This window comes from Amborella trichopoda, chromosome 3 (genome assembly GCF_054954075.1).
Source record: "Amborella trichopoda isolate Santa Cruz 75 chromosome 3, AtrichopodaSantaCruz75HAP2 v2.0, whole genome shotgun sequence".
NCBI classification, from domain to species: domain Eukaryota; kingdom Viridiplantae; phylum Streptophyta; class Magnoliopsida; order Amborellales; family Amborellaceae; genus Amborella; species Amborella trichopoda.
In genome coordinates, this window is record NC_142338.1 from 16,516,793 (window position 1) to 16,531,875 (window position 15,083).

General features: G+C 36.4%; 1 protein-coding gene across 4 annotated transcripts; it reads right to left on the minus strand.

Annotated features, from left to right (window-relative positions):
• Nucleotides 1-1,193: 1,193 nt before the first annotated feature.
• Nucleotides 1,194-12,430, minus strand: LOC18430455 (ATP-citrate synthase alpha chain protein 2). 4 transcript variants are annotated; one of them, XM_088860241.1, is made up of 13 exons: nucleotides 12,287-12,430; nucleotides 10,364-10,477; nucleotides 5,946-6,122; nucleotides 5,629-5,790; nucleotides 5,220-5,300; nucleotides 4,750-4,801; nucleotides 4,529-4,643; nucleotides 4,322-4,403; nucleotides 4,138-4,233; nucleotides 3,790-3,891; nucleotides 2,929-3,045; nucleotides 2,028-2,144; nucleotides 1,194-1,555 (listed from the first exon to the last, which is right to left on the minus strand). In XM_088860241.1, the coding sequence occupies exons 2-13, from the start codon at nucleotides 10,460-10,462 to the stop codon at nucleotides 1,484-1,486; spliced, it is 1,272 nt and encodes a 423-aa protein (XP_088716367.1). In that variant the 5' UTR covers nucleotides 10,463-10,477; nucleotides 12,287-12,430; the 3' UTR covers nucleotides 1,194-1,483. The 4 variants fall into 4 exon arrangements, with proteins under 4 accessions (XP_088716367.1, XP_088716366.1, XP_088716369.1 ...); XM_088860240.1 differs by having other exon boundaries at nucleotides 12,165-12,355; XM_088860243.1 differs by having other exon boundaries at nucleotides 12,138-12,355.
• Between the last annotated feature and the right edge of the window lie 2,653 nt (nucleotides 12,431-15,083).

A 15,083-nucleotide genomic window follows, 5' to 3' on the forward strand; every position in this document is an offset into this window, starting at 1 on the left:
ATTGTAAAAATGTGCGCTTGGTAATAAATATATTCTTTAAATATAATTTTATCTTAATTTATAATTTCTAACATGTAGATCATGAATATGAATTTTTTTTAAAAAAATTAAAAATAATAATTATATTAAAAAAACATTTAGAGTTACAATTGTTTTTCATGAAACAATTGTTCATACTTTATATACGAGTGTTTGAAAACTCGTTTCTAGTTGGGTCAACGTTCCCCCAAAGCACCCCTCTCTTTCTAGAGGAGTCATGGCATATCAAGCCCGGGTAAAAAGCAGGGGGAACAAATCGGGAACTTCTAGTACAGTTGAATAGAGTAAAAGAAGTGAACAGATCGAGGATTGGGAACAAATTGAAAACTTCTAGTTAAATAAAGGACAAAAGAAATAAAGAAATTAATAACGATTAGAGTTACAAATGCAACTGATTTTTGAGATATTTCTTTTTTACCTTTCTTTACAATTGAGTTTATCTCTCCCATGTATTCAGCACCCCCTCAATCGGATCGAAACCCTAAAAGCTCTTCGACATCAAACTGAAACATGGATTTTACAAGACTCATTATAATAGAAACTGCCTCTCTCATTCCATGAACTGCCTCTCTCATTCCACGAACTTCGAAACCCTAAAATTTGCAGGAATCTCTTCTCAACATCAACCATGTATCACAAAATAGCCATCCTTCCTGGTTCGACCCTCACCCTTCTCCTCCTCTTCACGGGGAAAGTCGCTAGGCCCATCCACGAGAGAGAGAGAAAGGAGAGAGAGGGGTGAAAATAGTGAAGAGAAGAGGGAGAGTAGAGAGAGAGGAGTGAAAGTGGTGAAGAGAAGGGGAGAGGAGAGAGAGAGGGGTGAAAGTGGTGAAGAGAAGGGGGAGAATAAAGAATGGGTTAATTTTATTTAAAAGCATTTAAAGGCTAATAAGTTTTAAAATTTTTCAAATTTTATAATACATGTAATCATTTCCCTTTTAAATTAATTCTTTGGTTGAGGTGGTTATATTCCAAAAATTGGGGGTCCTAAAAATGTTGCAATAAAAGTTTTTAGCTGAGGGACTGAATGTCTAGAATGCACCTGCTGGAGTATAGCCTTTGACCATATAATGGAGACCCACACATAGGGCGAAGCTAGACGAAAGCTGAGGAATTAAACGTCGGGAATGCTCCCCGTAGCAACATAGAGTCTCTGGCTATATACTGGAGACACACACATAGGGGTGTGTGAGACCAGTAACATTCATTCATGAAAGGGAGCTTACTTGGTTTCTATTCAATACAAAGTACAAACATACGCTTCTCAAGTAACATTAGCAGCATCTTCTGTTTTTTAACATCATTGGCTTGCAATTTCGAATGTTTCCACAAGACAACTACTGATGCATAAGTTCAAGACCCACTAGAGAACAGTACAATTTTATTTCTGCAAATTTTACTAAACTAAATAGAAATTGAAAGAGAACAAACTTTAGTTGAAATGCTACGCTGCAGCAGTGATGCAGTCAATCGCCTCCTTGCAAATGCCGGTCATGGTTGCCTCAGGTCCATAAACCTGCAAAAGAACAAAGGAAGCATTCTCAATGAACACCTTTAGTAGTTAATTGAGTTTCTTAAATTCAATATTCTCAATTATAGGAAAAGAAATTTTTTCTCATTTAATATTTTAAAATTTTTAGGACTTGTCAAATTTTGCGTTCTCATCTTTTTAAATTTTGCATTCTCATCTTTTTAAAATTCTGCCAAGATTTTTATCAACAGGACAAACTTTTGACATATTGCACCGTCTTCTATTGAAAGCTCTCACAAGATGTTCATCAACACAACAAACTTTCGAAAATCTCCTAAGAACTAAACATCTCCAAGAAATTCTTAAGAGTGACACTTAACTATACAGTTAAAAGATTCGCCGCTTGCATTTTTCCTTAGTTAAGTTACACTTTTTTCCTTTTGTGTCAGTTTTATATTTCCTTTCGGATGAATCTTCATTTTATTCCACAATACCCGTTTTATTCCACAATACCTACCTCTAGGGGGATGCCAATTTCCTCTGCGAGGGCTCTCATTTTAGCCAGACCGGTCTTGTAATTCGGGCCACCTCTCCTCACGTATACATGCACTCTTGCCGCTTTTAGTTTGGACTCCTGACAACCCAAAACCATGTCCAATATTTGAATCTAGAAGTTGGGCATAACTTCTAAAAAAATATTAATAGACAAACAAAAAATAATATTTGAAAAAACAAAAAGTTGTACACGAGCTGGCCAAGATCTTAAGGCACTAAAATAAAGTTTAGCAAGATTTTTTGCTTTTCATAAGTTTATACCCAGCATATGCATGAATAAGACTTTGGATGCATGCATGTGTGTGTGTAGGGGTGGGAATCGGGTCAAATCGACCTGCCAATCTGGCTGGTCACTCTGAAATGAGTCCAGAGTCCGGGTCCATGTGTTGGACCTGGCTGGTTGGGTTGGGTTGGGTTGGATCGGGTCAGGTCAATCCGACCTGACCCCACCCCACATAGAATATATAAAAATGTAATATATACACACACACACAATGTATAAAATAATTTTTTTTTCTTTTTCAATTGTAGGGTCCAGGTCAAAATGACTCAGACCCAACCTAAGTCTAGGTCCATATGACCTAGACCTGACTTGAGTTTGGGTCCAGGTCCGGGTCTGGTCCAGGTCAAAATGACTCAGACCCAACCTAAGTCTAGGTCCATATGACCTAGACCTGACTTGAGTTTGGGTCCAGGTCCGGGTCTGGTCCAGGTCAAGGTCCAGTCTAGGTCCATAAGTAACCTTGTTGGGTCAGGTCTGGGTTGGGGTCTACCCGGACCCAACCGGACCCGTTGCCACCCCTATGTGTGTGTGTGTGTGTGTGAGAGAGAGAGAGAGAGAGAGAGAGAGAGAGAGAGATCACCTTCTCACGCAAGGCTCTAATGATGCCATTAAAGGTTGCAGCAACATCAGTGAAGTTAGCAATCCCACCTCCAATGACAAGAGCCCTTTTGCGGCCATCGGGATTAGCGGTGGTGCACTGCAAAACATAAAGGATCATCAATACTTAATTCTTGGAAACAGAAAAGGATTATCTGCTTTCTTCTTTTTTTTCTTCTTATTTTGGTTATGGAAACCACAAGCTTGAGCATATGATGGTGCAAGAATATTATTGGGAAACATCTTTGGAAACCATCGCACTGCAGCCCTGCATACCATCATCTGCATTCAACTTTCCCACTCCCACCCCCTTCTCTCTCTCTTTATCTCTCTCTCTCTCTCTCTCTCTCTCTCTCTCCCTCTCTCTCTCTGACTCCTAGTCTAATCATACTCAAGTTTCCCAACTGTTTTTAAAAGGTAGACTGTGTTTCGTTAGAGAACATTTCAAGATCTTCTACATCAACATTAACAATGCTTGCATTGACACTGATCTAAATCAGCCTTCAGGTTTCCACATCTCTTATTTATGGTGTGACACTGTGTGTGTGTTCTACTGAGATTTTAGGTCCTCCCAACCCAGTTGAGGTCACATTCTCTGCAGTCCTTAGAAACTTAAGCAAATGGAGCACCTTTATTCGATCTTCAATATCAAACATCTTTTGTACACTACTCAGATTTTAACAGTTAAGAGTAATATTTGAATCCATTCAGAAGATTGAATGATGTTTTATGCCAATTGCAATATATTACATTACATTAAAATAAATAGTTAATAGTGAGAAGTACAAGGAAATTCCTACAATGTATTAATTCTATAAAATAAAATACCACACAAAGAACTTACATCCAGTACAACTCTGGCATACTGCAAGACCTCATCTTCATTTGGAGCTCCACTGTACTCTGCATAATTCCCAAGTTCCGAAGCATAACCCAGATCTCCAACCTGAAGATATGGATTTCCACCCATGCAATACAAACATAAGCTACAAAGATGAGAAAAAATATTTTCCTAATAATTCTTATTCCAAGGTAAATGAGAAAGAAATCTCTCTCTCTGTCAACACACAAAAAGAAATAGTCACATACATACAAACACAAAGCTTCAAGGCTCACTCTCTCACTCTATCTCTCTCTCTACATACACACACAGAGAGTCATATATATACAAACAAGAAGCTTCGAGCCTCACCGTATCGGCATATATGACACTTGCACCACCACCGGCAACCATGGTCCAAATTCGCCCTTGCGGATTCAGAACTGTAAATTTGAGAGAAGCACTTGTCTGCAAGTGGTAAATAAAAGCCGTAAAAAATTCAGTCTGCTTATAACTCGACAACTCCAGTTTCTCTAATGCAGAAACAATATTTGACCTTTTCATCCAAGCCATGAACGAAGCTTTCAGTATGACTCATAACTCGTCCAAAAGGTAGTGGGAATTCAATTTTTCCCCACCTGCATAAAAATAAGGAAAATAAAAGATTGTGAGAAAAGTTGGCAGCTTTTCAAACACGCGATTAAGGCTGTCATGTTTATGTAAATGGGCAGCATGATGAATCTCTCTCTCTCTCTCTCTTTACTTTTTGAAGTTCTTGAAAGCAGCAGTATCGTCCAATTCTCCCCTCATGTCTAGAGGATAAGGCTTGCCATTAACAAGCGTGAAGGGATTCATCTCTAGGAAGGTGAAGTCCAGATCTACAATGGGAAATAAGGGCCAGGTTACTCATCAGTTAACCATGTATAGCTTAGAAGCAAGCATTGACTGCACTAAAAATAGGTTCTCGAAACAAAACTGACATACCTAAAAACAAAGCATAAACTGCTTTTATGAAGTCCTCAATTGTACCGCGTATCTGAACAAGTAGAATTTTGTAGAAGCAGAAGCACTCACATGAATTAGACATGGTTCAAGAAACTTAAGATTGTCATAATTGTTCAAGATGGTAAAAATCGATACCCATAACTAGGTATCAACTTGTCAGCCTTTTGTTGGAAAGGAAATAAAATAAAGTCGTAACAATACCATTATAAATCCAGACAATGAAGTATATGCATACAACAAAAAGAAGAAAGGCTTGAAAAGCAACTGGGAGAAGACAAACGTACAAGAAGTTCGAGACAATAATCTGGCTGCAAACAATACTGAGCATACCCAAAATCTCTCTCTCTCTCTCACTCTCTCTATCTATCTATCTATCTTTCTATCTCTCATACATACACAAATAGTGATATAATGCATCTATACAAGTCCATAGACAGCACAGCAATTACCTCTAATGGAAGGGTTGCTACCAGCGGAGCACAAAGCTCTGACGTAAAGGAAGCCTCAGTTGGGATAGTTGTAGTCTTCACCTGTAGAACGGTGTTATAACACATACAACTCAGATGAATAGACAGCATGATATGGAGTAAAGATGCTCCAAACTTCAGAGTGTGTATTGAACAATTTAGCAATGCATTTTATGTTATCTACAATGCAATGTACATTTGAGTGACCAGAAAAGGATTCCAGCTCTGAAAGTATAAATGCAGTTACAGCAATAAGTCTAAATAAATGAATTTCAGGAATAAGTATAAATAAATGCAATTTCAGCAAATGGGACAATGAGTAAAAAGAAAAGCAAGTGAAAGCAGTAGCTACATGTGAAAGCAGTACCTACAGCTTAAACACCACAGTTACCTTATCCCAGTTGTCTTCAATTTCAATTCCTCCACAATCTGAGAAGCTTAGAGTGGATCCAAGTCGTTCTGAAACAATTGAAAGATAAAACTCCTCATCATGGGGAATGAAGGGTTCAACAATGAATGTTGTTATGGGTGCGTTGCATCCTCCCATCTCTACCTGCAAAAGGAACATAGAGAAGAAACAAATCCCATTAAATTCAATTTGAACAGAAGATATAATTGTAAATCGATTACAGCATGAGCAAACTACACATTAAATGCAACTTTTAATCCAAGGTAAATCCAACCCTAATGAAGTATCACATTTCACACCTCTTTCCCCAGACGCTCTTTCACGAATGAAGCAACTTGGGCAAGATCTAGGTTCAATGCAACTAAACCACTCTTCCCCCGCTTCCCAAACAACATATCAGGCTTAACGACCAGTTTCCCTGAAGAAAGCCATGGTTCTTTGTCTGCTAACTCATTGAAATCTGTAGATTCAGTTACCTAGGCCATTCAAAACAAAAGAGCACATCTCCAGGTCAAAATTAGTGGTGAATCCCCAAATTGAACTCTATGTTAATCTCAAGAGGAAAGAAGGATTTCAAAGATTGTTTAATGTCCTTAGAGCATAAGAAAGTAGAGGGTCACATGATGTGTAAAGTTGAACGTGTGGCAATAAAGAACAAATCTTTCATGTGCTAAATGACTCATTGACTTCTAGAGTCATTAATAACAGCAATCTGAAACAATTTCGTTCATACTATTGCTGATGAACTTGGAGCTAAGGCAATAAATCAACAAAAACTCTGGAATATATAGTATACATATGTATGTATGTATGTATAAATATATATCACAAAAATTAGGTCTCAAACATGAATATTAGATGGAGAAGTCTGATGATATAACTAGGGTCTCAAACATTTCTATATGTTCCACCATTGATGTACTCTAGTAACAGGTCCAATCAAATGGTCAGAGTCACATTTTTCCAATTTCTTACTGGAGATAAATCACTAAGTAAAGAACCATATGATCGCACTGGTAAGAACCAACAAATCAATGTATAACATCTATGTATCACACAAGCTAAATAACAATTAAATCTGGAATGCTATCCTTGAAATACGACCCTTTTCTCGAATTCATGCAATGGATCAAAATGATGGAGATCTGTTGAACTTATATTCTGTAAATTTTAAATCTTATAAAAACAGATACAGCCTCTTTCAACTAAGGAATCAATAAAATAATGCATAAAAGTGTGTATAGCATGCTCCCACGGGAGCGCGAATACTGTACTTTAGCTCTCTCGAGTGAAAAAGATATTTTGGTAGATTTTGGTTGGTGAATTTAAGGTTTTGGGATCTAACTAAGAATAACAATATGGCAATTTTCAAATAAAAAAATAGATTTTTAGTTCTTCAACACCTAGATCATGTCCTCCGAAAATTGGATGTTCCCTTTTCATACTCGGGACGTTATTATTTTCCGACACATAAAACATGCAATTTGATATTTATTTATTTATTTATTTGAGGTTGATAGCTACGACTCAAGAGGTCACATCCCCAAAATTTATGGTCCTATTTCTAGCTTAAGATTTACCCAAGGGAGCAAATGGGCAGTGTCCTCCCATGGAAGCGGCATATCTTTTGGCAATAAATAAAAATAAAGTATACTGGAAACCAACAGATTACGTATAAACCAAGTCCCACCCTTGAAATGATGGATGTTGAGAAGAGAGAGGAGCCCCACCATGGGGGTCATGTACGTTTTGGTGGCTCCCACTCTCTCCTTTTAACTTTCCAGTATTTCAATGTATAGTGATGATCCAATGGAATGCAGTTCTCCATAATCAATCAGATTCTAGCATACTTTCTCATAAAGAAATTGCAAGAAATAGCGTAGTTCCCCATAAATAAATAGCAAGAAATTGAGTGAGTGTCACAATACATCAAACCAGCACCATGCATTGAAATTCTTTACAAAGTTAGTGACCTGGAAGACCCTAGGGCAAAGAAAACAGAAAAACACCAGATTCAAAATCCTCTAACTGCAAAACTCCCAAATACAAACATGTAGAATTACAAACAAATGGGACCTCTCCTAAGTCCCATAGTTGTTGGAGGCAGGAGCGAGTTCGGGACTGGGATCAGTTTGGGGAACGCCTAACCGCTATAGGGTGGAAGCTCCCTAGGGTTATGATCGATGCCCATACATTCAACAAGTTAAGGAGCTAGATCCTAGGATACCTGAGAGCGAGATCCCTTGTGACTAGGATTGAGATTTTGACTTGGAGGGATTTGAGCTCCACAATGTGATATGCACCACAGTTTAACATCTTCAAAAGAAATAAATCCATAATACCAAAGGGAGGCGTTATAGTTCAATTAAAAGTATAGCTCATCTCCTTGGAGGTATCCTACAGGTATGTAGACTGAGATCTCATCTTATAGGGAGTAAAATCCCTATTTCTCCAAACCCAGCTCCCTCTAAGATCCCTTGGAGGAACTGTGTAATCAAGTTCCTAAGGTGGGATCGTGGCCTTAGCCCAAAGGTATGCAAAGTCCAGCTTGGGAGAGAACCATACATACTCTATCTCAAGGTGTACAGGATTAACCTAAAAGAAGCTTGTTTTATGTATTATATCAATGAAAGGAGAAAGCAAGCATGCCTGATGGATTTCCAAATTAACCTTCGTTTTATATAAAATTCTGAAGTGATTATGTGTGCTGCCAATGTATAAAAATTCCTACAAACTGCAAGAGGACTCAAAGCAGGTGTCCCAAGTGAAACCACCTCAAGTGGGTCAGGAACAAGAAGTGTAAAATCTCATAGCTGAGGTACATAACCATTTGCCCCCACATGCCCCTACAATGGTGCAAGCCACTGGGGGAACAAAACCCAGTGATATTATTTCTTATTACCCTGATGCTCATGATATGTGGAAGGACATGATCAAATAGCGACTTCTTGAGTATAGAAACCAATAATGAACACAAAGGCTAGCCAGTACTCATTCTCACCCAACATACATGGGAGCCAAAGAAACTTCAGCTAAACCCAATGATATCTCAGGGTATAAATTATGATACTATATCCTTATGATCTAACATAGTAGTACAATCTTAATATATGGAGATAAATATCCAGAATTACCTCGTGCATATCTGTAAGATTATATAGTCTAACAAAAACTAGTAGACTGGGAGCAAATCCAGACCCAAGAAAAGTTGTGTGCAAGCAGGAGCTAACCCAAACAAGGTACTAATAGGTGTGAGAAGGACTTGATGAGGGAGACAGGGCGGCATTCCAAGTCCATCCAACTGGACAGACTAGTGGAACTCTGACGAAGGATCTATGTGATTGTGGAAGGACGTTAACCTACTCCCTGCACTGCACGCAAGAAAAATGACATAGAGCCTATAGGGATGGAGTTGGAACTCAGAGTCGATCTCCCCAAAATAAACGGATGCTTGAAACAAACAAAGGTATATAAGTTCAAATGCCTGGTGGAGGTGTATGCATCAGAACGAAATACAGAAACTAAGTGAGTAATTGCAAACATTATAAAGGCTTCAAGGAGCACATTAGAATAAAATATGAATTCAGAATGATCAAGGCATTTCTGGTAAGGAACAAGATATGTATGTGGTTTGAGTGGTCTAACTCTCACTTGGAAGTGAATGGAATTAGAAGAAGACATAGAGTAGGCTTGATTACCACTTTGGTATCTCTCCTAGGTGTCTCTGTCCATGATATTACTATAAAAGGCTATGATTTTCATGAGATTGAGAGCTTCAAGAAGCTTGAACATTAGTCAACATGAATTGCATGGGAGAGCTTCAAGGTTTCCTTTCCTTTTCTCTCTTGTTTTGAGCAGGTAGCTTCAACACTACCTATGCATTGTGACTACATACAATAATATTGCCTAGGGAGATCTTGAAAGTTAAAAGCAATGAAGAAATAGCGCATGACACTCCACCTTGTGTGGGAGTATAGTAGATATGCCTCCTGATTGTTTGATGAATATATTACTATGTAGTGATTTGAATACAACAGGTAGCAAGAAGCTAAAGTCTTTTGTCTCACACCAGTTAAAAAGTATCAGGTTATGAATATTGAAAGTGCATGGCCTAGATTTGTTTGGCACAAAATCGGTTTCCCTTCAAAACTATTTACTTAATCATCATGCAAAAATTATCCATAACTACATCTGTCCTAAGCATAAATTAATCTGTGGTGAAAGTAAGACCTCACAAAATGTAGCCTCATATATTTTAGAAACTGCATGCCCATTGAACCACCAAATTCATGGGTGCCAAACACGCAGCATGCAACCCAAGAAATAATCAGACAAACAAGTACTGCATTAACAAAGAGGTTTCAAAATCGAGAGATTTAGCAAAAGTGCATATGAAGTAAACAAAAGGGCATATGAAGTAAACTAACTTTCAAACCTCACCTGACGGTAAATAGTTTTTAATATGTACCAGAAGGGTGCATTTGTATTTATTATTGTAAATTCAAACTATTTTTTTTTTTCCTATTTCTACATCTAATGGTAGTTTTGAAAGGGAAAGAAAGAACCTCAACTAGGTGTAATCTTCCATGTTTTCTTCAGGATCTTTAGCGGCACTATCATACAAATATCAAAATCTTTTATTATAAAAGGAAGTTAAATGTCATTGTAATATTGTAAGATGAAATAACAATAATAACAATCTCTTGCCAATGTACACCTGTGCAGATCTGATGTCCAAATCTATGCCAGAAAGCCTCTTAAGATGTTCTTTTAGTAAGCGTTTCGAATCATACTCTCTGATCTTCTTCCTCGCCATTATTTAATTGTTTTCCTACAAATGCATCCCAAAGGAAATGAAATACATGCCATAAAAAGCAACTGATAAAAGAGAAAGAGGCAGACATTTTAAAGAAAACTATAATAAATGTAATATAAATTTGGAAGATCAATAAGCAAAAGCGAACTATCAATTCCTAGCTATATCTCATTTATTTACTTCATTGCAGCTGATTATGTGTGATTTACCAATAAAAACCAATGTTTTGATACTTGGCTTGGGCTTGGGCCTCATAGTCAGCCCTCGCCCAGGCCAAGTAACTCACCAAGTTCTGTACAAGGACAAAATATGCCGAAAAGCTCAAAGAAAAAAGTAAAATGTATCTTTAATAATAATTAAAAATCAGAAAAAATTAAAATAAGTAATAGAAATCATTTAAAGTCTACAAAAAGATGGAAAAAGTACATAAGAGATGGATTATTGAATTTTTTGATTTATACCTTGAAATATTTTTTAAAAAAAAGGAAAATAAGAAATTGGAGCACGTAATAAGAAACGTTCCCAAGTCATCATAAAAAACCACATAAATCATGTAAAAATGTATTTCTAAGTCATATATTAGTGATTTTTAACAAAATTATTATTTTTTAAAAAATATTAACAAGGGTGAGTTGCTCTCTGGACTCGCCTAGGCCATCGAGTAACTTAGCCGAGTCCAAGTGGGCTTAGCGGAGTCTTTGAACACTGAGAAGAACATAATAAGCATGTTTAATAATTTATAAACACATTTCTGAAACGTACATGTGGAATTTAAGGTTAAACTGTGACAACCATAAAAAGAGCACCATATTAGTAAAATTCAGAAAAGCAACCAGATTATTTGGCCAAAAACAACAAGTAAAATACAGTCAGGAAAAGAATGGGAAAAGACAAAAAGCAGATATGTAAAGCAAAGAAGGCAAAAAAAAAAGAAAAAAAAAAATAAAAATAAATGAAGGACGTATCAGAAAAAAAAAATATAAAAGAGAAAAATAATGGAAATGAAAACTAATGGACGATATTGATCTCTGGATATTAAAAACTAACACTTAATTTCAAATCGGCCAAATTAAATAAAGAAATGCAGATTTGAGCTGAAGCAACAGATCCTTAAAATTAGAAAACCGAATCTTATAGCTACCAAGGATAAAATCATTAGGAAAAACAATAACCAGAACGCAAATTAAACACTTCCGTCTACAAATGAAGAAAAGTCAAATACTTACAAGAAAAACCCATAAATGTAAAAATCTCAAATTTTAACACACAAGAACAAAACACAATCAGGCCTCCAAAGAAAGTGATTTTTCTATGAAAATAATAAAAATAAAACGTATTTTGAACGAATCCATGATTATTATAAGATAACGCAACGGTTCTTAAGAGCAGAACATAAAAGGAACTTGGATCCCCGAAGAAATGGCCACAATTAGCAGAGTTTCCACAAAAAATTAAGTCAAATGGTGTAGGAAAACCTGATCTTTGAAACTAAAAAACAAAAAAATCTATAAGAATAACAGAAAAATGAACTAATAAAAAGCAGATGCAGAGGAGATGCTAAAGCACGAAAATAAAACAAATAAACCAGAAAAACATAAAAACCAGATATATGGTAAACAAAGAGAAAGAGATTAAAAAAAAACAAAAAAAAACTCAAGAACTTGGAATCAGAGACCCAATTCGAGCGTGCTATGATCTGCACCTGAGAGTCGCAGAAAACTCTTAAAGACTCGTTCTTGTTAAAATGTAGCAGGAAACGAGACATAGAAACCCTAAAATTTGGTTTTAGACGTGAAGAGTAAAAATTAACAAATAAATTCTCACCTAAAATGGCTCTGAAAATGGAGGATTGAGCACCAACGGCTATTCTCTAACTACCCTAAAACGAGTTCCGTACAGAATAACAGGCGTGCTCTAATGAGTAGGTGGACATTGTTATGAGAATCTGACACAAAATAACCTTAACATTATCAAAATTATCCAAGTGGGTGTAATTGATAGAGAAGAATGGACTGGCCAACCTTAGAAATGACGCTTGTGCCCCTGGCGTGTGAGTGGGGTTTTTTTCTGTTACCGGATGGGACCTGAGAAAAAAGGGTACAAAGAACCCTCAAATTTTTATAAGTACAAGGATTATGTGAATCCTAGGACTCACATGTAGAAATGAGTCCCCTCTTAAAAATCTATTTTTTTAGATGGATTTAGGACTTTAAATTCTATGGCATATGTAATCATGGAGATCATGTATATTTAAAAATAAATCATCACCATCATTGTAGCCTTTTTCCAACTAATTATAGTTAGCTACATAAATTATAGTCTGTCATTGTGCCTTATCCAGGGGCATACTTTATGTGAGGCGATAAATCCTCGTATTTTTTCTCACTACATCTAACCATATCCTTCTGGCCGTGCCTCTTGCCTTTTTTTAACCTTCCACTGGAACTAACTCGCTCCTCCCGATGTTGTACTGGTTATACGCTACATATGGCTAGTCCACCTAAGTCTACTTTATCTTATCTTATTGTTAATTGGTGCCACAGTTAAATTCTCCTAAATGTATTCATGTCTAATTCTATCCCTTATTGTTTTGCCACTCATTCATCTAAACATCTTTATCTTAGTTACACTAATTTTATGGGTATCTTGTTTCTAAAGCCCCCAACATTCCACACCATAAAATAAAGTTGGTCTCATATATGTCCTATAGAACTTGCCCTTCAACTTCATTGGTATACGCCAATCACGTAAACTTTAGTTGTACATCGCCACTTCGCCCACCCAACTCTAAGTTTATGTGCGACATCTTAATCTCTCTATTTTTCTAGATTATTGACCTAAGATATCGAAAGTGCGTTCCTTCTGTTACTTCTTGGTCGTCAATTGTAACAACTTCTTCATATCTACTCCTATTATTACTAAACTTGCATTCTATATACTCTAACTTAATTCGTCTAATTTTAAAACCTTTAGATTCTAGAGCATCCCTCCAAAGTTCTAATTTTGTGTTGACATACTCTCGGGTCTCTTTGATCAAAATAAATAAATTTTAAAAATTAAAGATGATAATTTCATAAGGAAAACATATAGACCATATTGGACATGGTGGTATCCAAAATCAACCACATAAGGAAATCCCTTATGTGGGATTGGGATTAATAATGATAAAGTTTCCTAAATAAAATAGAAATTTAAAAGGATTAGAATTTTTTAGTATATCTCTTAGTTTTTTAGATATATGTAACATCTATAGGAAGTTTCTTAGTTAGTATGGATTCTTAACCTAATATATGGTATGAAAAATAAAAGACTGTATGCCTTATTTGGGTTACCATATGGGAAATGTAGCTTTCTCTAGAGAGAGAGGCATGGGCTTCCTATGCATGAGAGGCAAGGCCTCCCCGTCCTCCCCGTAGAAAAAAGAGAGTTTCATATGGAGAGAAACATTGAGAAGGTGTCTCATGCAAAGTGAGAGGTTAGTTTCTTATAGAGAAGCAGTTCACATGGAGATTTTGGGTGGCTTCTCCTTTTAGTTAAAGAAAGCATTGGTTGCTCTCAAGGTTTTCTTCTTGAATAGTAGTTTAGTTATGGAATAGAGATGAGAGAGGGCAAACTCAACTAGGTTTTGTCGAGGGTTAGAGAAGTAACTCTATGTCTTAAAATCTATTATATAACTTTCATTGGTATAGTAGATGTCAGTTTACCGTGCCCATAGATGTAGTCATATCTAAGATAAACCACGTAAATTCTGGAGCTTTTGCGCATAACAAGTAGTTTCAGATATTGGGTTGGGTTGTCGGTATGGCAGTAAAGGTTTTGAATGTAAGGTTCAAGGTGGAGTAATTTGATATCAAGCACTATTTTTCACCAAGAACGATGAATGAGTTTATTTGACAAAATATGAAGAATTTATAAAGTTATCCAATGAATATTGGCATGGTGAACATGTGATTTTGATATCAAGGTTGAGATTGTTAGATATGGTGATATTCAAAATCACCCACATAAATAAATCCCATATTATGTGGGATTGGGATTGATATTGATAAGTTTCTTAAAGAAAATAAAATCCAAAAGGATTGGGACTCTTGGATATATCTCTTGGTTTTTGAGATATATGTAACATATATATGAAAGTTCTTATTTAGAGTGGATTCCTAACGTTATATATATGAGATAAAAAAAGAAAGAACATGTATGCCCTATTTAGGTCATCATATAGGAAATATAGCTTTCTTTAAAAGGAGAGATAAGGGCTTCCTGTGCATGAGAGGCAAGGCCTCCTCTTAAAGAGAAGAGAACTTCCTATGGAAAGAAACATTGAGAGAAGAAAACTTTGTATGGAAAGAACTTCCTACAGAGTGAGAGGCTGGTTTCTTGTAGAGAAGTGGTTCTCGTGGAGATTTCAGTGATTTCTCCTCTTAGTTAGAGAAAACCTTGGTTGTTCTAAAGGTTCTCTTCCTGGACAGTGATCTAGTTATGGAATAGAGATGAATGGTACTGGTCGGGAGAGCATGGCTAAAAGAGTTGCTTCAACTAGGTTTTGTCGATGGTTAGAGAGGTAACTCTATGTCCTAAAATCTATGATGTAATTTTCATTGATATAGTAAATTTTAGTTTG

Bases quoted from the DNA above. Each gene is read 5' to 3' on its own strand.
- LOC18430455 (XM_088860241.1), bottom strand. From the start codon at position 10,462: ATGGCGAGGAAGAAGATCAGAGAGTATGATTCGAAACGCTTACTAAAA. The intron at 4,802-5,219 runs GTAATTGCTGTG...CTACTTGTTCAG, and splicing joins TAGCAACCCTTCCATTAGAG to ATACGCGGTACAATTGAGGA. The intron at 3,046-3,789 runs GTAAGTTCTTTG...TATGTTTTGCAG, and splicing joins ATGCCAGAGTTGTACTGGAT to TGCACCACCGCTAATCCCGA.